This window comes from Canis lupus, chromosome 2, assembly GCF_048164855.1.
Source record: "Canis lupus baileyi chromosome 2, mCanLup2.hap1, whole genome shotgun sequence".
NCBI lineage: Eukaryota > Metazoa > Chordata > Mammalia > Carnivora > Canidae > Canis > Canis lupus.
The window spans coordinates 72,392,880-72,419,985 of NC_132839.1; the positions used below are offsets into that span (position 1 = coordinate 72,392,880).

Below are 27,106 nucleotides of genomic sequence, written 5' to 3' on the forward strand. Positions count from 1 at the left end.
AAGTGGGGACCCAGGAAAGGCAAAGGAGAGGGCTGTACCTCCTCCAGCTAATGAGGGACCACACACCCACTGATGTTCAGTGTTGTCAGTGCCCCACATCGCCAAGTGCGACCTACCACCTCCACCTCCAATCACTCGCAAAAGCTCTAGAAAGGAGACATATGAATTTCCAACTTTCCAGCTCCTTTGTTTTACATTTCAATTTGTCCAGATTCTGGCCCAGAAAAAAGACTGTTACTTTTATAGCCCCCCCTACCCCCCGGCAAAAGCCCAGCAGCCAACACATCACAGTCCCTGCCCTTGGGGTGCAGCGCAGCCTTACATTTGGGGAGAGCAGTGGCCACAGCACCCAAGACAAGGATTTCCTCCTGGTCACATCCCCAGGGGCCACCCCTCAACATCTATGGATTGCCTCAGTCACCAGAAAACAACACAGTGTTTTTTAAAAGCTGATTTTATAAAAAGGCCTGGACCAGACTTGTGAGTCACTCTTCTGGAGAGAAGTGGTTGCTCACAGCTTTTATCTGAATTACTGAATGTGGTTCACTCACAGCCAGGTGGGTTCCGGGCCCCTGACTCGGGGACCGCAGGAATGTTCGGCTGCCGGGGGTGGAGCTGGTGCCCAGTTAGGCTGATTCATTCATCTAAGTGACCTTCTTTTTGACAGTATGGAATTTGACAAGCCTCAAACCTCCATCTATTTTAATTAATAGAAATAAAAGATGGGATGAAATCCATATAGATTCTCACAGCTGGGACAAAAAGCTCATGCGCACACAGGGAACTCCCAAAATAAAGTTATCTGTCCTTGTTCAGAATTACATTTCTGAAGAATAAGGCATGAGGCAATGAAATACTTGTGTCATAGTGAAACACTCCCTAAAATGAATCTATGATGGGATCCCCCCACACTTCCATCTACACTGGCCTCTTGAGGGGTCCAGAGACCTGCAGAAACATGTTCAATCCTCCTGGCTTAGTTCAATCCTCCAGGGGCACAGATGAGAAGGCTATACCGTAGAGCAGGGGTGTTCCCTACCAAGGGCCCGCTGGGCAGGGCAGCTCAGGGATGGAAGTGAGTGAAGTGCCCTGGTATGAGAGGCACTAGGGAGTGGTGGGGAGTGGGGTGAAGTGGAGAAGGCCTGCCTATAGGGCCAGCCACCACTCAGCCACCAAAGGGGGGTGCTCTGCAGGAACATAAACACAGTGCAGCACATCTCCCCATGTTTCATGAGAAGCTGGAAGTCTACATTTTTATACGAAGTTTTGTATTTTATTTATTGGCAACAAATGTGCACTTTTAAAGGTATGTTAGAGTCATGGTCACCCACTCCAACTCCGCACTGAACTTTCCACCACAATGGACTTACTCTGCAAGGGAAATGAGGTATGTTTATCCCATGGTTTTAAGCACCCCCTAAAAAGGAACTTGCCCTGTGGAGAGAACTGGGGGGTGCGGAACATGGACCCATGGAAGACAGCACTTCAATTCTGGTTTGAGAATTGCAGGTCTGGGCCAGGCTCCAGAGCAAGTGCCATTCATAATGTTGACTCTGCACCATCAAAAATGTGAAACCGTGACAGAAAATCATGTCTGTACTAAATTATACTCCCTGCCCGCACTTGGTTTAGCAAGATGGGCAAATTGTAAAAATGTTTTACGGAAACAAATCCATCAGAGATGGGTACAATGCACTTAGGGAATCTTTGCCTTTAAGATGCTGATGTGAGGGGCGCCTGGGTGGCTCAGTGGTTGAGCATCTGCCTTTGGCTCAGGGCGTGATCCTGGGGTCCTGGGATGGAGTCCCGCATTGGGATCCTCACAGGGAGCCTGCTTCTCCTCTGCCTGTGTCTCTGCCTCTCTCTGTGTGTCTCTCATGAATAAATATCCAAAATCTTAAAAAAAAAAAAAAAAGTAAGAGATTACACAGATGTTTTTGTTTTTTTCAAGATTTTACTTATTTATTCATGAGATAGAGAGGCAGAGACACAGGCAGAGGAAGAAGCAGGCTCCATGCAGGAAGCCTGATGTGGGACTCGTTCCTAGGACTCCAGGATCACACCCTGGGCCAAAGGCAGGCATTAAACCGCTGAGCCACCCAAGGATCCCCTACACAGATGTTTAAACGTGAATGGATTTTGTCTCTAATTACTGGAATTCCTAACTTCTACTCAAAAAACCCAACTCTGTTCAGTCTTCTTTTTTTTAAAAAAACCAATGCTTTGCAGAGTAAGAGTCCAAAATATTGTCATGGATTTTAAAGATGACAGTGATACACGTACAGATAAGTTATGAGGTCATCGGCAGTTCTGTAAGATGGAGTGGCTTGCACGGGCTGGAAGAGATATAGCTCTATTGACTTTTGCCGTTCAGATGCTATTTTTGGAAGCACATTGACTCAAAGAAGGTGACTGATCTCTGATCAGGGGGACCCATGGGCCCCAGAACGATAGTGGCTTCCTGCTGCAAGCTAGCAGACTGGGGAGTGGGGGCAGGTACAGAAGGAAGCAGGAGCACTGTATCCCAGCTTCCCTTCTCAAGGCCCTAACTACCTGTGCCAACACTGAGGAAATACATAAAACTATATTGTTCCGGGCAGCCTTTCAGTAGCTAAAGGTAGAAGCCCAGCAGGATGGGTTAACCTGGCCCACAGCAGCAAGGGTGTATGACATGTCATTGCACCACGTGGGTAGGGAGGTGTGGGGTCGGTGCGTGCTGTCTGGGTCCACGTCTTGGCCCCCCTCTGTGTCTTTGGGCAGGGGACCCACTGAGAATCTGCTTCCTCAGCTATAAAAGTGGGATCCTATCAATTCCCACCTCACCAAGTGGTGTGAAGGTTGGATGAGAAGGTCTGCGTGATGTGCTTAGAACAACGTCTGCATGTGTGTGATGCGTGAGAGTCCTCAATACAATCAGAATATTTATACTATGATATTAAGTGAGAACGAGCAAGATATCCAATTCTCTGAACCGCATACACACACTTGACTTTGTTTTAAAAAACATGTATAAAGAAAAAGGTCAAAATGTGTGCTGAAACCCAGGGACAAAATGGGAGCCACTCAGCATCACTGTATCTCCAGAGGCAGGTGCATAGTAGGAACTCAGAAAACAGACCACATGAATGTCTGTCTGCCTTGGTTGGTGACTGGTTCCACTGATTTTTTTTTTCAAGATTTTTCTTTCTATGCTTTGGAGCTAGAGCTGACAATTTTTTCTGCAGAGGGACAGATAAATATTTTAAGGTTTGCAGGCCACCTAAGGTTTGCTGTCACATATTTTTCTACTTTTTTAGTTTTTGTTTTTATTTTTTACAATCCTTTAAAAATCTAAAAACCATTCTGGACCCACGGGTCAGCTCAGGTTCATAGGTCTAGGTTGCTGACTCCTATTTTCTAATACTTTCCAAGCATGCACTGTGTTCATAGGAACCAAACATATAACAAATTAAGGAGAAGGGAAAGAAAGAGCATGAGATGGTTTAGGGGCTGAATCACTGCACAGTGAACTCAGCACAGTTTCTGAAGTGCTGGCTCAGGGAGACTCCACATAGACCAGGATAGTCACAGATGGAGACCAGAGAGTGGGGTTGGCCGGCAGAACTCTGGTGGGGGAAGAGTGCCCCCCACCTCGAGAGACATAACCACATCCTAACCCAGAGCCTGCAAACGTGTCTCTTTTTAGAATGAGGATCCTTGTGGATGTAATTAAGTTAAAGATCTTATGAGATCACCCTGGATTATTTGGGTGGGCCCTAACTCTAAAGATAAGTGTCCTTATAAGAGACAAAAGAGATGATGGTCCTAGAATGGAGGATGGCCATGTGAAGACAAGAAGTCCAGACCAGAGTGATGCAGCCACAGGCCAAGGAATGCCTGAAGCCAGCAGGAGCTGGAAAAGACAAGAAAGGGCCCTCCCCTAGAGACTTTGGAGGGGGTATGCCCAGTTGACACCTTGATTTAGGACTTCTGGCCCCCAGAATTGTAAAAGAATAAAAATCTGTTGCTTTAAGCCACTAAATCTGTGGTCATTTGTTACAACAGCCACAGAAATGCATATGGGAGTCAAGAAGAACACTAGCCTCCCCCAACATGAGAGATGCATGTTAAGGTGAGGGGGACCAGATGCAAAGGAGTAGATAGGGCCAAGACAGCATGAATCTTGCCTCTTTTTGTCACTGCCCAGTGTGCGTGCGGGCTGATGGCAGAGGACCACCCGAGAGCCCTGAGATGTCAGCTCTGTGTGTCCACTGCCAGGAGAACTCTGCATGTGGTCAGTAATCTGGGGAATGGATGTTCCTGAACAGGTATTAAGCTCCCCAGGATGACAGATTTCCAGACCAGAAAATGTGGGCTCAAGCGAGAGGGACTGGACAAGCCAGCTCACAGAGGAAGACAGAAATCAGGCTTGATTTGAAATAATCAGGAAAACACTCTGGCGCAATTCCCTCAAGACAGAAACTGACACATCTCTTAGAAAACTGAGAATTGATCTCTGGTAAACAGAGGTCTGCTCTGGGAAGGCTGTGGGATCAGAACTCTCAGAGCCGAGCACTGTACGCTGAGCCTGGTGCAGCCCATGTCCCATGGCTGGTTTTCTTGCACTACCTCTCCTAGCCAGCTGAGAGGGGGCACCCTCAGCCTTGTGGGTCAGTCGGGCTAATCACAGCTTTCAGAAGAACTGGAATATACTGGACTGGGAGGCCAGGTTTGTTTGATGGGAGCTGGTGCTGGAGGGCTCCTCAATCTAGCACAGCGCAGCCCAGATGGATGGACACACACACACACACACACACACACACACACACACACACATTGATATAACAACCTCCCTGAGCCAGGCTCTCTGTGGGTGCACTCTTCCATGAATGAAGCCTTTTCTACTCTTCCCATGATGTCCCACAGCATTGTGAACATATCTTTATTCTAAAATAGTTGAATGAGGTCACATCTTCTATATGTGAAGATCCTTGATTAAAAACTTCTTGAACCCAAGAACCATGTCTCATTTCCTCTGTGCTTTCACTGCCTAGCCCAGTGACCTAGAGACAATAAGTCATAAATAAATGTTTTCTAAGCAAATTCTGGATGGATGGATGGATGGATGGATGGATGGATGGATGGACTGTAAGATGGACAAGTATATGGAAGGGTGGTATGTGGATGGATGGATGGACAGATGGGTGGATGTATAATGGACAGATAGAAAAGTGGTGGGTAGGTATATGGATGAGTGAATGGACAGAGGAGTGGTACATAGATGGATGATGGATGTGTAGATGGACAGGTGGATGGAAGAGTGGTGGATGAGTGGATGGCTAGATGTGTGGGTGAATGGACAGGTGAATGAATAGATAGATGGGTGGATGGAAGAGTGGTAGGTAGATGGATGGATGGATGTAGATGGAAGAGTGGTGGGTGAGTGGATAGCTAGGTGGATGGGTGAATGGATGGGTGAATGGACAGGTGGATGGCTAGATGGGCGGGTGGGTGGAAGAGTGGTAGACGGATGGATAGATGTATAGATGGACAGATAACAGAAAGGTGGTGGGTGGGTAGGTAAATGGATGGACTGTAGATGGACAAGTAGATGAAAGAGTAAAGGTATATGGGTGGATTGATGGATGGATGGGTGGATGGAGGGATGGACAGGTGGACAGAAGGGTAGTGGGTGGGTGGGTAGATGGATAAGTAGATGGAAGAATATAGGTAGATGGGTGGATGGGTGGATGGATGGATGGATGGAGAGAGGGACAGGTGGATGGAAGGGTGGTCTGTGGGTAGATGGATAGATGGGTGGTGATGATGGGTGAAAGGATGGGCAGATGGATAGATAAATCATGAATCCCTGAGAGAGGAGAGAGGCAAGTGAAGCCCTCCTTTTGAAGCTGCCTTACCCTCTCACTGACACGTTTCAGCAACTCTTCTGCTTCCTCCATTGCCGCCATCTCCCTCTGATACTGGCTTTCTGTCTTCTTTCTCATTTCCAGGTCACATTCAGCCGTCAAGGCCACCATCTTCCGATCATACTCCTCTTGTATTTCTTTCTCCAGCAACAGAAACTGCTTTTTGAAAACAGCACTCATCTTCCTCTCTACCTGCGGGGAGAGGTGGCCAGAGCTGGACAGGTTCTTCAGCAGAAGGGCAATGATGTCTCTGCTGATTTGGGTTCGACAAGCCTCCAAGTCTGAGTCTGCCCGATTCAGGGTTGCAATCTCCAGCCTGGGAGACACAAAAGCCAAAGTATTCCTCTACATGAAGTCACAGCAGAAACTGAAGGTCACTCAGAGATCTGTGGTTTTACATTATTTGTAGGTAAAGGCTTTCTTTTTCCCTCTTCCCTCCTCCTCTTCTTCCCTCCCTCCTGCTCCAGCCAGTTATTGACAACCAGCAACTAAATCAGAAGATTTTTCATCAGTCCATTTGCAGAGTGTCATGCTGGAAACTGTAAGGAATTTAACTAATATAAGGCCTGGTCTTTGTCAACAACTAACAGTGATGACGAGGAGGCCAAGGGAAAAATGGATAGTTAGTATATTTGGAGGATTTTAAACTAAAATTTATTTTTACTTCTTTCTGATTAAAAAGTAACACGCACTCTTTCTCTCTGAAATAAATAAATAAATAAATAAATAAATAAATAAATAAATAAATTCCAAAAAACCCTGTAAAGGTTTCCTTTACAGTGGTTGCAAAATGGTTTGCCTTGTGATGTATCATGATTCATTTAAACCATTTTTCTAGTGTTGCATATTTGGGTTACTTGCAAAACTCAAAACCTAAAATAATTCTGCAGTATCTCTGTAAAGAGTTTCTGATATTCACAATGATATGCTCAGTACAATATCCACAAATGAAGTCACTGGATCAAATGTTAGCAACATTTCTAGGCCTTCTAGAACAGCCTGCCAAACTGCTTTCCAGGAAAACTCCCCCAGCAAAGCAGTAGGATCCTTATATCACCCCTCCCTCTGCCATGCTTAAAAATCTTTGATAATTTGATAGGAGAAAGTGGCATCTAATTGAAAAAAATATATGGATATTAAGAAAACATTATAGAGATTGTCAACTATTTAAAAGTAGAGAGATGGGCAGCCCCGGTGGCTCAGCGGTTTAGTGCCGCCTTTGGCCCAGGGCGTGATCCTGGAGACCTGAAATTGAGTCCCACGTCGGGCTCCCTGCATGGAGCCTGCTTCTTCCTTTGCCTCTCTCTCTCTCTGTCTGTCTCTAATAAATAAATAAAATCTTTAAAAAAATAAAAAATAAAAGTAGAGAGAAAAAAAAAGTAAAGAGAAGTCTCAGACGTAGAGGTCAGTGATGCATCAATAGCATGTAACATCCAGCACTCATTACATCACGTGCCCTCCTTAATGCCTATCACCCAGTTACCCCATCTCCCCACCCACCTACATGTTAATTGACTTCAAATAAAATTTTTTAAAAATGAGAGAATATGACTCCCAATGTACTAGGTACTCAACCTCAAAAATTGTCACTAGTTAGCAAACTTGTTTTACTCTCTTAATGTTTGCTTGAGCATTTTATGTATTTTTTAGAAGATTATTTATTTGTTTGTTTGAAAAAACAGAAAGTGAGTGAGCACAGGAGGAGGGCCAGAGGGAGAAGTAGATTCCCCACTGAGCAGGGAGCCCGACTCTGGGCTCGATTCCAGGACTCTGGGATCATGATCTAAGCCAAAGGAAGACACTTAACAGACTCAGTCACCCAGGTGCCCCGGCTTGAGCATTTTAAAAAGCAAATCCCATGTTTTTCATTTTACTTGTAAACTACTCAGTGTGCATCTTTAACTGTCAAGGATATATGCCTATTTATGTATGTGCACATGCATATCTATGTCTGTATATGTCTATTTTACCTAACCTTGATGTCATTATCATATTTAAAATATTAACAATAATTCCAATAATTAATATTAGTCATCAGTCAATAGACTATTTCAAGTATGTCAAATGATTTTTACAATTGGAAGTTTCATTCAAGAACCAAATGAAATCCCCCATGTCAGTTAAGTTCACTTTATCCTGCTCCCCCTCCATTTTTCTTTTATGCCATTGATCTGTTGGGGAAGCCAGGTTATTTATCCTGCAGAATGCCTCACATTCTGGATTTGGCAGATTCTTTCTATGGGGTGTCACTGCCCCTCTATCCTCTGTATTTCCTGTAAAGTACTAGTAAGATTGTGTCTTGATTAGAATCAGACTTAATTTGCTTTCCAAAATACCCCATAAGTGGTACTATGTGCTTCCTAAAAGGTTAGACAATGGGTCACTGCTAGGATGGATCAGTAGGCTCACGTGGTACCAACATGATCCCTGCATCAGTAAAATCTATCAACTCTCATCTAATGGTTTTAGCATCCATGTGTAACTCTCACTTAGATCCATGATTTCATTAGGAGTTAGAAAATGTACATTTTCTATCACTTCCACATCCTTAAAGCTTAAAGAGATTCTTCAACAATCCAGTTACTTTGACATAAAGTCTGCAGACGGAATGGATGTTTGACTCTATGCTAATTACCGTTGGTTGTCATAGCAACTTCCAGTGATGATAAATGAGTGTGGGGCTATTATTTTGTTGTTATTTATTGTTTTGTTTTATTTTGTTTTGGTATGAGAGCAAAACGTTGATAAAACTTGCCAAATCCCTGAGAGTCTGAGCTCTGGATACCTGGAAAATGTATAAGAGGACAAACATCAAATATGTTACCAGGAAACATGGCTTAGAGGGAAAATGATACCTGATTGGTAGATTACAGCTGGATGGGAGGACCTGTAAACAAACCATGGATATCTGGGGTGCCTGGTGGCTCAGTCTGTTAAGTGTCTGCCTTCGGCTCAGGTCATGATCTCAGGGCCCTGGGATCGAGCCCCGCATCAGGCTCCCTGCATAGCATGGAGTCTGCTTCTCCCTCTCCCTCTGCCCCTCTCCTTGCTCATGCTCTCTCTCTCTCTCTCTCAAATGAATCAAATCTTAAAAACAACAACAACAAAAACCATGGGGAAGTTCCTTGAATGAGGTGACTCTGGGAACTGGGCATGTCCCTTCTGGGGACCCTGGATGCTCTGCCTGTGAGTTGTTACAGAACAATCTGTCACCTGTGGGGTAGGAAGCTTTTAAGACAGGAAGCCTCCCACACCTGCCTAATGGGGATTACATCTCCTTGCACCTGAGTTGTGTCACCTGGGGGAAAAACATGTGCAGTGTGACCTGGGGCAAGGACACCCTTATGGAAGAATGCCTGATGTCCTCACAGCAAACCGTGTTCCTGCCCTTCAGCCATGTGCATACACGGAGTCAAGTGGGGCTCATGGGAGTCTTCCAAGTCCAAGTGTTAAGCTGGACCTAGGAACATTCCCTGCCACTGCACAATATCGATATGAAATTACAGATTTTTATGTATTTGGTGGGTTTCAATCAAATTCAGTCATTATTCTTTTCAATACCCAAATTTTTCCATCTTAGGTCAGATGAGCTTGTGTGTCCTTTAGACACAACCCAATTAGTCTACTTTTAAGTAACAGCTCATGCATTTTGTCTTTCATTTTCTCAGCAAGTACTTACTGAACACTGCATGTGCAGAGCATCCTGGGTCACAAAGCAAGAAAGAAGCACAAGAGATGCTCTGGGCAGAGCGTGTGTGGTTAAAATTATCTAATGAACCAAATGAGCCCATGTTCCATGGGCTTGCGGGGAAAAATGACTTCTCTGCTGAAACCGACAGAGTAGATTTCACATCTTTAATGATGCTTCTGGGGGCAGGCAAAATAATGGTCCCCTATGTCCACATCCTAATCCCCAGAACCTATGACTATGCTGAGTAACACAGCAAAGGAGAAACAAGGTTGCTGGTCAGCTGACCTTAACCTAACCACACAGTAATGAGTAACAAGGGTCTTTAAAAGTGGGAAGAGGGAGCAGAAGACACGTGGAATGGGAAGAAGTGAGGGAGGAAGCAGGGGTGAGAGGGATGGGATTATCAGCTTCTGAGAGGGAGGCAGGGCCAGGAGCCGGGTGTGGAGGGGGGCAGTCCCCAGGAGCTGGAAGAGGCAAGGAAACGGACTGTCCCCTAGAGCTGACATCCTGATTTTTCTTGGTGAGGCCCGTCTTGGACTATGACCTCTACAACTGTAAGATGACGCATTTGAGTTGTTTTAAGCCACCAAGTTTGTGATTATGTGTGACTGTTGAATATGAGACTCATACACCTTGCCCTCCCACCTCCCTCCTTCATCCATTAATTGATTCATTGATTGACTTGCACAAGAAACTCTTGTGACTGCCCGTTAGGAAAACAGCAAGTGTTTCACCAGGTGCACGGGGATTGGAACGAAAAGAGGGACATCTCCAGAGATCTCTGTTGTCAAACCACCTACTAGCTAAGGGCCCTGGGGAAAGGACTTAGGTCCCCAAGCAGCATAAAGGGGAACCACCCTCACAGGGTAATGTTCATGGTTAAAAGAGATAAGAAATATAAAATGCACAGTGTAGACGAGCCTGGATGGCTTAGTTGGTTGAGCATCTGACTCTTGGTTTTGCCTCAGGCAGGTCGTGATCTCGGGGTCATGAGACTAAGCTCTGTGTTGGGCTCCGTGTTGGTGCAGAGTCCGCTTGGGATTCTTTCTCTCTCTCCCTGTGCCCCTCCTTGCCATGCACGCTCTCGCTCTCTCTCAAATAAATAATGTTTAAAACACACAGCATAGTGTCTCAAATTTTATCTGTTCTAAGTCATCCCAGTTTTCCTGTTCTGGGCCATCCTCGTCCTAGGAGACCGGCTGCAGACTAGAGTATCTTGCACGGCTTGCCCTTCCCAACTGCCTGGGAAGACAATCTCATAAGCACTTTCTGTTTAAACAGTTTTAATGTTAATCGCCAGGGATAAACTGTCAGAAGCCACAACAATGAAAACTGCCAGGGCATCCCAAAGCCACAAAAGAAAGAAAAATGTCCCTTTAAACCAATTAAAATATCATGCAGTTAATGAGGCTCTCATCTATTAATTTCCCAAATGATCACAGGAGAGGAAAATAAGTGTTAGGAATTCATTGTCAACCCACACGTCGGGGTCCGTGGCTATGGCAGTAACTCCCACCATCTCCTATGGCATTTTAAATTGTTTATAATGAAATGCACATATTTTCCACCTGCACCCCCCTGCCCCCCAAGGCTCTAATGGCTCCATGAGACAGACAGGGCCACTCTGAGTCACACACACTGGGCTGAGACTCTTACTGCAAGTTGGCAGAGTTGGCAGGATTCAAACACTGCTTTCCTAGGGGCTATCCACTTTTTTTCAGGTCACAGGAATGTCCTCTTGTCACCACACTGTGAGATGAGTGTATTTTCTCAGGCCAGTTCTGTGGCACAGACGTCCCCATGCCAACCATATGCCTCTTGTAAATGAGGGCCTTCACACAGGAGTGCAGAACGATGTCCAGCACATAGGAAGCATTTAATAAACAGAAGCCATTCAAGTTTAATAACAGACTTGCTTATGATAACACCTTTCTAAAAGAAAGTGCACAGGGACGCCTGAGTGGCTCAGTGGTTGAGCATCTGCCTTTGGCTCAGGTTGTGATCCCAGAGTCCCAGGATCCAGTGCTGCATGGGGCTCCATGCAGGGAGCCCCCTCTGCCTATGTCTCTACCTCTCTCTATATATCTCTCATGAATAAATAAATAAAATCTTTAAAAATAAATAAAAGAAACTGCACAGCTTAAATTACCCCAGATCTGATTTGTCTTTGATTAACTACTGATGATAAAGAAGAAGGAATGACATTAGTGTCATTTTCCTTATTTATTTCGTGTAAAAACTAATCGGGTTCTCATCAGATGGCAAGTAAGGTGTCAGAACAAAATTAGGAGAGGGTTTGACACACAAGGCAGAAAATGTTCCCTTGAATGTGAAAAAAACTTCATTAGCATGGAGAATAATTAATTCAGAAGGAATAAGAAGTCTCCCCATCCATTTTTCACAACAGAAGTCTGGCATCTTCCAATTAGCTGGGGTAAGCATAACAGACCCACAAAAAACAATCAGTAGTAGGGAAACTGAGATTTTCCTCCGAGGAGCCACTGTCCAAGGACTGCTCGGGGATTCCATGCCAGGACTGTAAATCATACTTGCACGTGGATTTCAGGGCCTAGGCAATGCAAATTTAGTGGGGAAGATACTTTCTGAATATCTTCACCGTCAAAACTGTAGTGAGAGCTTAGATCAGAGTGAAAGTAGTCACCATCTGTGAATGAGACATTAGTAAAAGTTATGCTAAACCATACACTTCTGTTTTGGTATAAACTCAAACACACTGTATGATACAAGAGGCCTGCAAGCGGTCTCCAACCTTCCTCTATGACATTCTTCCTCCTATAGATCCCTTTGTTCAGAAGTTGGTGGGAGCTGCCCTCTCCTGGCCTCGTGCTGAGGGCAGGGTGGTGGACAACTGAGGCCACCAGCTCCTCATCATTGCCTGCTCCCCGCCCACTTGATGGCCACCCCCCCCCCCCACACACACTAGTCATCTGCAAAAGACAAAAGAAGTGAGCAAAAGGATGCTTTTGCTCACTTCTAATCTTCCTGGAACCTTCCTCCCAGCTCCCCTTCAGGCACAGAAGGTGTTTCATCATGTCTGAAAGCCCAATGAACTTGGGAGACACAGCAAAGCAGCTCCCAATCTCATCACCCCCCTTCACAGCTGGGCAACTCAGGTGAGTTACCTGACATCTCTGAGCCTACTTTCCAGGTTGGTAATGAGTCATCCGTGTCCAATGAAAGTCATTAAGAGGATTAATAGCAGTGCCTCTTTTATATAAACTTTGTTTCAATAGCTTTACAAATATCAACCCAGCTAATCCTCACGACAATCTTGTTAGGTGATTAACCTTTTTTCTTTTTACAGGTGAAGAAACTGAGGCACAGAAAATTTTAAATACCTTGTTGAAAGCAGCACAGCTGTTAAGTGGCAGAGTAGGGATTGGAAGCCATGGCATGTGGCTCCAGAGTCTTCCCTCTACCCTCTGTTTACTGCCTTAGGCACACCAACATGCTCAAAGCACCTACCTAGTGCCCAGCACTAAAGAGATGTTAGAAAATGCTATTTCACATTGCTGTTGCTGTGGATACATCTGTAATGGTCTTCCTTGATATCATTCTTTATGGCAGAGAAAAGAAGATGTGAAGGACACATAACATAGAAATGGGTGAATGGATGGATGATGGGTGGATGGATGAGAGAGTAGGTGGATGGAAGGACATATGTATGGATGAATGGATGGATGGGTAGATAGGTGGATGGGTGGGTGGATGGGTGGATATGCAGGTAGACGAAGGGTGTGTGTGTGTGTATAAATAAAGGGAAGGATGGCTGGACAGATGGATGGATCAATGGATGAGTGGACAGATGGTTAGATAGACCGATAACTCTTGAAACTCTTATTTGGAAAGATAGATTTTGTTCTACCTGAAGAGGAACTGAAAGAAACTGTAGGGTGAAACATTTAAAGATGAAATAAACCCTGGATGTCAGCTAAGTCATCTTTCCAACCAATGCTCAGATCTCCTCAACAGCTTCCCACCAGAGTCCCCCAGCTTTTGCTTTGCATATACACACAGTGATGGGGACCTAACCACTTCTCCAGGCAGGCTTCCATCATCAGAGAGCTCGGACAGAAAGATCTTTCTCTTACTCACCTGATATCTGCCTCCTTACGGCCCCCATCATTGTCCTAGTGCCTCTGTCTTCTTCATGACCACCTCACAGAAATCTGGGAATTGTGATCACATGCACACAAAATATCTCCAGTCCAGCCTTACCACCTTGGGCAGAGGACCCAGAGCCTTTCAGGCTGTGGTGAGGATTAGGGTTTTATCAAGATCATGCCAGCAAGGGGTTTCCAGCAAATGTCCTAGTCAGGGTCACACTGGATTAGGGCCCGCCTGAATGACCTCACCTCAGCTTGATCACATCTGCAAAGATGCTACTTCCAAATAAGGCCATATTCACTGGTAACTGGGGCTTAGAACTTCAATGTATCTTTTTGGGAGGACACAATTTAACCCATAACAACCTTCAAGGGATGGCGGTCCCTCATGATTAAGGGGAAGGGGAATCCAAGTAGAAACGGACTAGCCACCTATAAGGTGTGCTAGAGAGAATATTTCTGCTCTGACCAATAATTTAGACCAAATGACCCCCAGGATTCTTTGTAGCATCAAGCCTTTGATGTTGTCACTCTTCTCCCATGGAGGAAGGGACCATCCTCATGGCTCCTTCCAGAGCATCCTGCTCCAATGCCACCTTGTCGGGAAAGCTGCTCCCAACATACTGACTTAACACAGAATTCCCTGCTCCCTACTTGGTTATTTTGCATAAATCCATCACCTCCTTATATTTCATATTTATTTATTTTATGTCCCCCAACCATGGACAGCGTGTAAACACAAAGACTCTACTATGGTCCCTGCTATATCTAGAGAGAGCCTAGCAAAAGGAATTGCTCCTCAAATGTCTCCTGGATGGATAAAACTGAAATCCTAAATTCACAGGGCCACATCTATCTGGGAGCCTGACTCCCTCCCGATTCCTCTAGCCCCTCTGCCTGACCGAGCCTACGCCTTCCTGGTGAAGTTTCTTATCTCCCATTTAAGAGCCAGAGTCCGCCCCTCACCCTGTGCATGGCCCCATCCCATGCCACCTGTACCCCATACCATCTTGCCAGGACTGTCTGAGTCTGTCTTCTCTGTGAACTGTGAGTTTCTGGAGGGTGTGGAGCACTCTTGACCCATCTCAGCATCCATGGTGCCCAGAAAATGGCTCTGAGTGAGAAAGTGCTTGGGAAACGGTTCCATAAGGGAGTAAGTGAGCAAAAGCAGGATCAAGGGCTGTGAAGGGCTAACCTGCCAGCTGGTCTTCTAAACTGCATACTGTGATCACTGCTAATCCAGAATCTTCGGTGACAACCCATCTCCTAGACAGCTGACATCCCCCAGCACCGAAATACTCATGACATTTAGGAATCTCAGGCCAATGCCCCCCTCCAACACCCCCCGCACAGACCACAGTGATCAGGAGGGAATATCCTCCCTAAGAGATCTGTGTACATGAGTGTCAACTGAGTGTTTTGGGTATTTTCATGTATTTGTGAAAAAATAGACAAAAATAGCAAAAACAACAAAGCAAAGATTTTCAAAGTCAAGTCTGAATTAAATCCCTGGGTAAGCAGCACGACACCAAATCGATGAATGCTTGGAAAGAAAGGCACTTTGTAATTCCCACTGAAATTGAACTGGCAAGGGGGCAGGACGTAATTCTGGTGTCAGTGTTGACCTTCTCAAAGGCCAATGGACCCCAATCCAAATCCAAGCTTGAAGCCCACGCCCCAGTCCAGTCTCCACAACCTGTCCAGCCTCCCTCTCCATCCAAACGTCCCCAGCATGCCACCCAGCCACAGGTCAACAACCTGGGATAATCTGATGGCCCGGCGTTTCTGAAGCTCATGCCCCTGCCTGAGTCACTGCTGTGTCCCCAGGCAGCCTCCCTAGTGACTGACCACACACCAAACCTCCAGCCCACAAGCCTCTCTTCACAAGAAGGGCTCTACACGAGGTTGTCAGAGCCCCAGAATCACCTTCATGATGCCCAGCATGGTGTGTAATCATGTATTTTCCCATGTGATTCTCTCATGAAGGCCTGTCCCCCTACCCCACGCTACACTATGAGCTCCAGGGGGCCAGGACCCTGCCTGTTGGACTCACAGTAGCATTTCCAGCCTCCCCCCTCCACACCCCATGGACTGAACAAGTGCATGACATGCTCGGGTAGAGCAAGGAATTAGACGCTGGGAGTCACTGAGTCACTGTAGCCCATTTCTGCAATATCTCTGAGGCTGAGTCACAGAAAGAAGCCACGGAGTCCAATGTGCAGAACAGAGACAAGAACTAAAGGGTCTGGAAACAGGTGAATCACTTACTGTGAGCCTGGCCAGAGTGCTTATTCTCAGCCCTGGGCAGACACGAGCTCGTTAAACCCTCACCTCCCGTGGGGCACATATCATCACCACCCTGTGTTCAGATGAGGCCCTGGAGGCAACAGACTGTGCTCAAGGTCATCTGATGATTAAATGACAGATCAGGAGTGGAGGGCTAGCACTGCCACTCACGTGGTCCAGCCTAGCCCAGGCTACTAGCTCTGTGTACTAGACATGGGATGCGAACACCTCTTCCATGGGCCAAAGATGGCCAACCTCATGCGTTAGAAGGGATTAGAGCTACAGGAAAGTGCCTTGATTTCCTATCAGACTGGCATGGGCAGAATGATCCTGGGGTGGCTGTGACTAGGGTATGTGACAAAGGGATTCTCCTATGCTGGATGGTAAACTGGCCTGCCCTCTATGGAGCCAATCCGACAGCATGTATGAAAAGTATACAATAAGGCAATTCCACTTCAAAGAATTCAAGCTGCAGTTAACTTTGCATGCATGCACAGAGCCCTTGGTTAACTGCCCTATGACCATTGGGGGCTGTGGAGCATGGGGTGACCACGTGGGCTCTGCACTCAGACCACCTGGGCTCACATCTTCCTACTTGCCGTGGGCCTCTGGGCAAGTGACTCACACTCCGAGCTTTAGTCTCCTCATCTGTAAACAGTCCTTAGCATAGAGGCCGCTCTGAGGAGTAGACAGGTTAATGCACATAAAACAGTCAGAAGTGTACTAGCTGATAAGATCCAACAGTACGGGAAAAGGATTATTCACCACAACCAGGTGGGATTTATCCCTGGGCTGCAGGGGTGCTTCAACCTCCACAAATTAATCACATGATAGATCACATTAATAAAAGAAAAGACAAGGGCCATAGGATCCTTTTGATAGGTGCAGAAAAAGCATTTGATAGAATACAGCATCCTTTATCGATTAAAACTCTCCACAGTGTAGGGATAAAAGGAACATACCTCAATATCGTAAAAGTTATATTCAAAAGACCCACAGTGAATATCCTCAATGGGGAAAAACTGAGAGCTTTCCCCTAAGGTCAGGAACATGACAGGGATGTCCACTCTCACCACTGTTGTTCAACATAGTACTGGAAGTCCTAGCCTCAGCAATCAGACAACAAAAGAAATAAAAGGCATTCAAATCAGCAAACAAGTCAAGCTTTCACTCTTCTCAGACAAGAAATACTCTGTAGAAAACCCAGATTCTACCAAAAAATTGCTAGAACTCATACAGGAATTCAGCAAAGTCTCAGGATACAAAAACAATGCACAGAAGTCAGTTGCATTTCTATACAGTGATAATGAGATAGAATAAGGAGAAATCAAGGAATCAATCCCATTTACAATTGTACCAAAACTCCATAAGAAACCTAGGAATAAACCTAACCAAGGAGGTAAAAGATCTGTACTCTGAAAACTATCGAACACTTACGAAACTGAGGAAGACACAAAGAAATGGAAAAACATCCCATGCTCATGGATTAGAAGAACAAATATTGTGAAAATGTCTATGCTATCCAAAGCAATCTACACATTCAATGCAGTCCCTATCAAAATATCATCAGCATTTTTGAGAAGTGGAACAATTTTAAATTTGTATGGAACCAAAGACCCCAAACAGCCAGAAGAATGTTGAAAAGGAAAACCAAAGCTGGAGGCATCACAATTCCAGACTTCAAACTGTATTACAAAGCTGTGATCATCAAGACAGCATGGTGCTGGCACAAAAACAGACACATAGATCAATGGGACAAAATAGAGAACTCAGAAATGGACCCTCAACTCTATGGTCAACTAATTTTCGACAAAGCAGGAAAGAATATCCAATGGAAAAACGACAGTCTCTTCAACAAATGACGTTGGGAAAATTGGACAGCCACGTGCAGAAGAATGACACTGGACCACTTTCTTAGACCATACACAAAGATAAATTAAAAATGGATGAAAGACCTAAATGTGAGACAGGGATGCATCAAAATCCTAGAGGAGAACACTGGCAGAAACCTCTGTGACGTTGGCCACAGTAACTTCTTGCTAGACACATCTTCAAAGGCAAGGGAAACATAGGCAAAAAATGAACTATTAGGACTTCACTCAGATAAAAAGATTTTGCACAGCAAAGCAAACAGTCAATAAAACTAAAAGAAAACCTACAGAAGGGAGAAGATATTTGCAAGTGACCTATCAGAGGGGGTAGTATCCAAAAAGGCTAGTATCCAAAATCTACAAAGACTTTACCAACTCAACATCCAAAAAACAAAGAATCCAGTCAAGAAATGAGCAGGAGATGTGAAAAGACATTTCTCCAAAGAAGACATACAAATGTCCAAAAGACATAAAGAAATGCTCAATATCACGGGCATCAGGGGTATACAAATCAAAACCACAATAAGGTATCACCTCACATCAGTCAGAATGGCTAAAATAAACAACTTAGAAAACAAGAGATGTTGGCAAGGATGCAAAGAAAGGAGAACCCTCTTACACTGTTGGTGGGAATGCAAAGTGGTGCAGCCCCTCTGAAAAATAGTATGGAGGTTCCTCAAAAAGTTAATATAGAGCTACCCTATGATCCAGCAGTTGCACTTCCAGGTATTTATTCAAAGGATACAAACATAGTGATTTGAAGACGCACCTGCACCCCAGTCTTGATAGCACAATAGCCAAACTGTGGAAAGAGCCCAGATGTCCATCGGCAGATGAATGGATAAAGAAGACGTGGTGTATACATGCAATGGAATATTACTCAGCCATCAAAAAGAATGGCATCTTGCCATTTGCAATGATGTGGATAGAACTAGAGTGTTTTATGCTAAGTGAAATAAGCCAGTCAGCAAAGACTGATTGATTTCACTGTAAGTGGAATTTAAGAAACAAAACATAAACATAGGGGAAGGGAAGGAAAAATAAAGATGAAATCAGAGAGGGAGACAAACCAGAAGAGATGCTGAACTCTAGGAAACAAACTGAGGGTTGCTGGCGGGGAGGTGAGTGGGGGGATAGGGTAACTGGGTGATGGGCATTAAGGAGGGCATGTGATGGCATGAGTCCTGAGTGTTCTATGCAACTGATGAATCACTGAACTCTACCTCTGAAACTAATAATACACTATATATTAACTTAATTGGATTTAATGGCACTTGGGTGGCTCAGTGGTTAGCATCTGCCCTTGGCTCAGGTCGTGATCTTGCATCTTGGGATTGAGTCCTGCACTGAGGCTCCCCACAGGGAGCCTGCTATGTCTCTGCCTCTCTCTGTGTCTCTCATGCATAAATAAATAAAATATTTAAAAATAAACAAACAGTTTAAATAAATAATAAATAAAACAATCAGAGCTGTCTCTCACTCATATTGCACTCCCAGTAAATTCAGTAATCATTACTATTATTAGGATATTATGCAGCCACTTAAAGTTAAGAACAGGCTGTTCTATTGTTATAGATGTTGAACAATCTCCAAGACTGCTGAAAAGTGGGGAAAAAGAAGCAAAACAATGTGCAAGGTATGCTATTATTTTATGTTTTAAAACAGGAGGATATGTGTATATGCATATGTCCATAAACGATCTCCAAAGATACGTGGCATGAGGAATGGATGCCTTCAGGTGCAGGCATGAGAAGACAATTTGATTTTCACAGTACAGCCTTTTATGCCACTCTAATTCTTTGCCACATTCACTATTTAGTATTCAAAAAATTGGCTAAGAGACAGAAAACAAAACACAACAAAATGTGGGCATTAATCAGAGTCGGGGACTATGCGTGTGCTCTTCCCTGGGACACAGGGAGTTTCTTGGTTGCTTTTGACAACCTATCTCCAGGCCTATCTGTGGCTGGTGCTAGACCTACCATGTATAATAGCAGAGTCAGGGTAGTGGTCCAGGGCAGGACCCCAAAAGTCTGCTAGAAGCACCACCATCCCCAGAAAAGCTGGCTCTAGTCCTGCCTGCATGCATGGACTTCCTGTTTGTGACTCCTTTCCATGTGGTTGGACTGGCTAATCAAACTGGCCAGTGCTGGCAAGGGCCCATGCATATCTCCCTCTCCTCAGGGCCCCTTCTGGTGGAGGAGCTCTATGAGGGAATTGATGGGGTCCAGGGGTTGGCACTCGGCACAAGCAGCCACAGCACCTGGTGACTGGGAGCAGGAAGTCTCTGAAATTGGCTTTATTGAGCAGGAATGCAGAGTCTCACTGTGGAGCTCATTACGCCGCACAGAGAGCCACATCCTCCGACCTAGCTTTTCGATGTAATGAAAGTGATGGGCGATTTATTTTTTTGGCCAGGTTGGAGAACATGCCTGATATAGGTCTTATTTCCCAATTGGCTCAGGATTCAATGTTTAAAGGAGATAAGGAGCTCTTTATTGACCCCCTCAGATACTCCAACAGTTGAGGGGATTCCTTTTATCTCCAAGAAACCCCCAAGAGGATGCATGAACCTCACGGCCTGGATGGGGTGGTGTGGATTAGGAGAGATGCTAAGTCAGGGATAATATCACATCATACCCTGCAAAGGTTCCCCGGATCAGGTGTAAACCACTTGTACCCGACAGAGGTGCTTTCATGATTATTCCAGCTTGCACAATCTCACTGTGCTGTATTTATTCGCGTGTGAGTTCTTTCCCTCATAGACGGTGGGCATCTTGGGGGTTCTTGCTTTTCTTGGCTTCTTCTCCAGCACCTCACCTAGCAGAGTGCCAGGCGCTCAGCAGGAACTAAGAAAACACCTGCTGGAAGAAGGAAAGCGTCTCCTCCAAGAAACCCTCACCTTGCTGGGAAGAGGACAGCGAGGGTTGCCATGGAAACCAGATGGAGCATGACTGCTGCGCTGCTCTACCGCAGCTCCTGTTTGGTCCTCCATAAAAATCCCACTCTGGCTTGTCAGCCGCTGGCAAGCACCCAGCACCCAGGGAATGGGGCAGCAGGGCACAGGTGTGTGGGCGGGGCTTCGCCTCAGCTGGCCTGGGGTGCTTGCCAGTCGAGCGAGGCTCTAGGTGAATGAACCCTGACATCATCCTTCTGGAAGTCCAGGACTGGTCTAGACATGGGTCACCTGTACAGTGGGTTGGGGTGAGAGGGAGTCAGGGGGGCTAGGAGTCCCCTCTTTTGGACACTAAGCCTTTTCCAGACACCTTTCCATGTGTCCAGGTTTCTGAAACCTCTGCACTTTTTGAGGACATCAGGAGGCCCTATCAGGCTCCCAAGCCCCATACACATGGGGTCCCCTTGCCAAGAATGCCCCCATTCCTTTCCCATCGGTGTCCTAAAGACCCCTCAATACCCAGTGCAAATTTCACCCACAGATTCACTCACAAGGCATTGCTAACACTTAGCTAGTGCTGCTGGACTCGGTCCAAACAAGGGCTTGGGAGTCTATGGTGGGCAACACACACATGGAGCATTACAAAACCACTCAGTGAGGGACCTGACGGAGGCCCAAGGGCAGAGAGCTTACCCGAGTCTGGTTTGTGTCTTTACTGTGTAAATGCCCAGTGCTTGGCATCTACGAGATGCTTTGGTGCTTGATCCAACAGGAAGCAAAAGAAGCAGGTAGCGGGGCAGGTGCATGAGAGGGCAGGGGAGGAGATTGTTTAGAATCTGAGAACATTATCATCAGCTTCCTAAAACCCACACCCACCCCCATGAGAACTTCAGTGGAATATCTGGCAATATGTCATGAGTGCAATTATTCGAGACCCTACTATGTGCAAGGAGCCCCATGGAGAGATGAGGGAGTATGGAACTAGTCACAGAAAGAGCTGCCCCACCTGGACTATGTGCCCTCTCCCTCCTGGTGAGCCTCCTCTTACAATCCAAGACGGATCTCCATCCATGGGCTTGGAGCGAGGAAGCACCAGAGGGCCCAGCCTTGCTCAGAAGACCCAGCTTTGAGCTCTGCACCAACCACTTCTGAATGGAGAGAAGTGACCATTTCTAATGGCCCTGGTCTGAAGACAACCCTCAGGTTGTTCCAGAAACAACTGTATGACTTACCCAGTCCACAGACCCCCTCAAATCTCTCCTTCTCTCTCATTCTTTTGAGATTTTTCTTTCTTTTTTTTTTTTTTAATGCTTTTTAAAAAAGACCTCTTTTTTTTTGAGAGAGAAAGAGATAGGAGAGCACAAGCAGGGAAGAGAGGGAGAAGGAGACTCCCCCCTAAGCAGGGAGCCCGACATGAGGCTCGATCCCAGGACCGTGGGATCATGACTTGAGCCAAAGGCAGACACTAAACCAACTGAGCCACCCAGGTGCCCCATCTTTTCAGATTTTTCTGATCATTTCCTTAAATACCAGGGATACCAGGTCCAAATCCCTGGAATCTGGAAATGTGGTCTTATAAAAACAAAGGACCTTTGGAAGTGTAATTAAGTGAAAGATCATGAGGTGTGGAGATCACCTTGGCTTATCTGTGGGCCCTAAACCCGATCACAAATGTCTCCCTAAGGCAGAGGCAGAGGAGACTGGATACGTACAGATGGGGAGGAGTCCACCTGGAGGTGGAGACCAGAGGGACATGGCCACAAGTTGAGGACTGCTGCTAGCAGCCCCAGAAGCTGGAAGAAGAGGGAAGGACTCCACCCTGGAGTGTCTGACGGGAGGCGGCCCTGCCAACAGCTTGTCTTTAGCCCAGTGAAACCAACTCCGGGCCTCTGGCCTCCAGCCCCGAGAGAGAATAACTCTGTTCCTTGGGGATCCCAAGTGTGTAGTGAGTTGTTAGAGTGGCCACAGGAAATACTCCTCCAGCTCACCCACAACGCAGCATGCAGCCAGCTTCTGTCCTAGCACCTACGAGGCAGCCACGGTTATCCGTACGCGATAGATATGGCACCTAGAGTCACCTGCTAGTAAGTGGCACTGCTGGGACCCAATCCAGGTAGTCGTGTGTCTCAACCCCATCTCTTAACCCCTGGGCTCTACCACTTGACCTCCAGCAGCCTCTGTACCTCCCACCAGAGCACCTGCAGAAACGAGTCCTACATCCAGGCCGCCGGACCTCCAGCCTTGTGTGGGCACTCTCCCTACCTGCTAATTCTTTGGGGTTCTGCTAGAAGCCACCTCCCCACTCTGGCAGGACTATCCTATACCTTCCTACAGTACTCCCCTCTTCTTCCCCATGTCATCACCTCACACTTCATTGGGAAGCATCATATAGGGACGTGCCATGTTCACACCTCCCATCACGCACCTGCAGGCATCTCTGCATGCTCTGGACTTCCCTTCCCAGGACAATGGCCCCAACCTCTCTCCGGTGGTGACACCAGAGCTCTGGCTCCCAGCCTCTCAGTACCATTTCCTGCAATTGTCCCTGAGCCTCCCCTGTCTGTGGAGGACCATCCCCAGCAGAGCATTCAGAGCCTCTGGCATCACCGTAACTGTCCTTCTCGTGGCCCCGGGTTCTCTTTACTCTGATGCTTCCCTGCACAGCAGGCTGGTCGCCCCTTCTTCTAGGACTCTTTTTCTCTCCTGCTCTCACTCCCCTGGTTTCCTGTCACTTTGCTGAGGGTGTAAAGGCTATGGTTCCTGAGGCGCCTTCCCATTCCCCTCCACACCTCTCTCCACTTTCTGGGGGTTTCCCCCTCCTTCCCTGTCCTGCCACCTGCAGTCCCCACTCCTACCCCGCCTGCATCTGAACAGACCTTCGGGCTCCTCCTGACACATCCATCTGGTGTCTGTAGGTATCTCCAACTCGCCCAGCTCAGAAAGGCCTCTAGATCTTTTCCTCAAAACTCAGTCTCCCTCTTTCCTCGTCTTAGGAAGCAGCAGCACCTTCCCCCCAGGTGCTGACAGCTCTTCTCCCACAGACCCCACTCCCAAGCCATCAGTGGGTGCTGCTGCTCCTCCTCCCTCATCCATACCTTGATTCTGCGGACCTCTGTGGAGCCTGTGGGAGGGACATCACACAGACCTACCCCCTGGAGGTCCTCCTGGGACATCAGCCCTGAGTGAGAGGCCGGGTGCAGCCCAGCCAAGGGACTAGTGGCTGCCAAGTGAATGTTGCTCTGCGAGGGTGTCCCGCCACAGCCCAACCCCCTGGGGCCAACTCTGGGCAGCCTGTGAGGCCACGTCAAACCTGAACCTGCAGCGCTAACTTCTGGTTGGAGTAACCCTGCCCCTTCTCACCATCTTTCCTGTCCAATTAACCAGAGAGGCCCCAATCTACCTGCTGGTGACTCTCCATCAAGCTTGCCACTGTTGTATGGCCCCACCTCCACAAGCACCTACTGTGTGCCAGGCAGTGCTTGAAGCACTCAGAATAAATCAGCACACAAGACAGAAAGTCCCCACCTTTGTGAACTTCCTGCCTAGCTGGGAAGACAGAATCCAACATTAAAGACAAGACAAGACACAGACAAGACACCTAAGGTGGCTTCTGACAGCCTTGAGTGACGGGAAGAAAGTCAAGGGTGGGGAAGTCAGGATGAATAATGGAAGCTGCTCCAGGTCATGCTCACACTGGCTCTGCGTGACCCTCCAGCCCACTTCCGTGTGCTACTGCCACGCTGGCCTCATCCCCTTCTAGACCCTAAGTGCCCACGTATGTCCCTCCCTGAGCTCCATCCATGCAGCCCCCATGGGGTGCTCACCACTCAAGTCTCAGCTCTCCTGAGCCTCCCCTAGAGGGCCTCCCGGTACCCCCAGGGGAAAGCGAGCCCCTGCTATTCTGCAACAGAGCATTTTGCTGCTTTATAGCCCCTCCACACCATGGAACTGCAGGGTTATCCACACAGGCCTTCATATTCCGCTTGTGTGCATCCCACGAGGACCACCACCCGGACGATTTGCCAGTGTCGAGCCAGGGCCTCCTGTGTTTTAAAAATGATTGCACACAGGAGCAAATTACCCAGAAAGAACAAACGAACTACCAGAATTTGGGGTGAGCTGCTCCATTACCCTGAGTTCCGGAAATGAGAAACAAAATCACATCTCAGCAGCATTAATATAGAATAGAAATGGTGCAGTTGTAAAAAAAATCCTACTACATGGCGGGTGCAGGAAACCACTCAAGGCATGGATCTAAAAGCCTCAATTCAACCAATACTCACCGAATGCCTACTCTGTTTGCCTAGAAACCACAATTTAGAGACAGTCTAGAACAGGATGCTGGCAACATCAAAAGATAGTGTTGGGGATCCCTGGGTGGCTCCGTGGTTAGCGTCTGCCTTCGGCCCAGGGTGTGATCCTGGAGTCCCGGAATCGAGTCCCACATCAGGCTCTCAGTGAAGAGCCTGTTTCTCCCTCTGCCTGTGTCTCTGCCTCTCTCTTTCTGTGTATCATGAATAAATAAATAAAATCTTAAAAAAAAAGATAGCTATGAGCTTCCTTTAAATAACAGGAAATGAACACTGGCCTGGACTTTCTTCTTTCCCTTTGTGTTTCTGGAAAATTCTAAGTGCCATCTTTTTTAAAAGCTGTTTTGTCAATAGAACAGTGGATCTGAAAGGATATGGGCCTGGGGGCAAACCCATCACCAGTCACTTGTGTGACCTTAGGCAAAACCAATCAAACTTTTTAGACATCAGCTTCCCTTCCAGAACCATTGTGAGAATTACCTAAGGTCACAGACAAGAGGTGCCTGGCAGTGATCTGGGCCAGAACAATGCTAGAGCTAAGACACTGTGGGGCTCTCTGTGCTTCTAGAAACTTCCAGGAGCAGACAGAGGTACCCAGTTCTCCCAGTTCCTCCTCCCTCTTGCCTCTGCCTGTCCAGAGCTAAGCTGCCTCCACTATGACAACTATCTAAGAGCCTGACACAAATCCAAGGAAACTCCTCTCCCTCAGATACTCTCGGTGAGACAGCCCATGAAGAAATGATGTAAAAGATAAACCACCACGCAAACCAGGGAGATGCTCTTTATCAAAGGTAAATCAGCAAAACGAACTACCCGAACAAGGTCAGGGCTCTGATGGGTCTGAGAAAGGAGGCAGCAATCAAGTCACATAATGACATATTTAGAAGCCCAGCTAAACTTGACATAAGAATTACAAATGGGATAAATTATTTGTTAGAGAAAAAAAGCTTTTTTTTTTTTTTTTTTTTTTTAATTTTTTGGTGGAGAGACAATCACAGACTTCCATGCATACTAAGCCTCTGACATTCTGAGTGACATTTTCTTTCTGGAAGCTCCAAAGCCCAACTTTAAGTCAAGATGGAAAGATTAAAAGTAACTGACAATGCTATGATTGAAAAACAAACAAACAAAAACCAGGTCCCTAAAACGAGCATTCAACCACGGAGTCTGAAACACAGCGAGTGTTCAATAAATAATGAATGTTGGGATGGGGGCGGTGGGGGAGGGGGCGGGGGAAGAGAGGGGGAAGGGAGGAGACCAGGACAAATGCAGCTCTCTCCAGCTGAGCACTCTCAGGTCATGCTCCACAATCCATGTTAAACACTCTTCAGGCAAAACAAGAGGGGCTCCCAAGGAGAAATAAATATAAAATTCCAGAGCTCCGAGGGGATTTACAAGAATAAAATCTTGGTAACCTCAATGTCCTCCGAGCACTCTACACACCAGGACCAGCACATCGCAGCCTGTTCACTTCATAGAATGTGGGGCTCAAGGAAGCCCGTGCTCCTTATACACCATCACTTCTTGAACTAACAACAAAGACAGGATGATTGATACCTTCCATATGATACTAACACCGTTCACGTTATACGCTGTTACTATGATATGTTATTATATGCACTGTTGCGTATTAGTACACACGTACTGTGTGTGTATGTAATACACACGTATTACATATATACATATGCTAATTATAACCCTAATTCCTTTGGCCAGAGGTTGCAGAGTACGACCTACCTGCAAATTAAATTTCTAGGTGCCGATCACACAAGCCAAGTCATCTCACTCTACTTTTCCTTTCCATGTTTTGGAAGACAACAGACTTTTAGCTAGGCAACACCTTTATAATCACCTGCGCCTACCATTTAATGTAATGAGAGACATTCGTGAATCTCTGCCAGTTGCCAGCCACCCTTCTCTCCACTACCCATCCACTCTTCCCCTCCCTCTTTCTTCTTGGGTAGCGTGGCAAATTCTGATTTGTTGCCCTTGGCATTCTGAAGAGGGAATTAAGCTAAA

At 46.4% G+C, this 27,106-nt stretch overlaps 1 protein-coding gene across 4 annotated transcripts in view; it reads right to left on the bottom strand.

Annotated features, from left to right (window-relative positions):
- The window catches only part of EVC2 (EvC ciliary complex subunit 2), a 126,696-nt gene that overhangs the window by 50,775 nt on the left and 48,815 nt on the right, over positions 1–27,106 (bottom strand). For all 4 annotated transcript variants that reach the window (XM_072806477.1, XM_072806471.1, XM_072806466.1 and 1 more), the window contains exon 10: positions 5,898–6,222. In XM_072806477.1, coding sequence (XP_072662578.1) covers positions 5,898–6,222 — 325 coding nt within the window. The remainder of the gene's footprint in view (positions 1–5,897; positions 6,223–27,106) is intronic.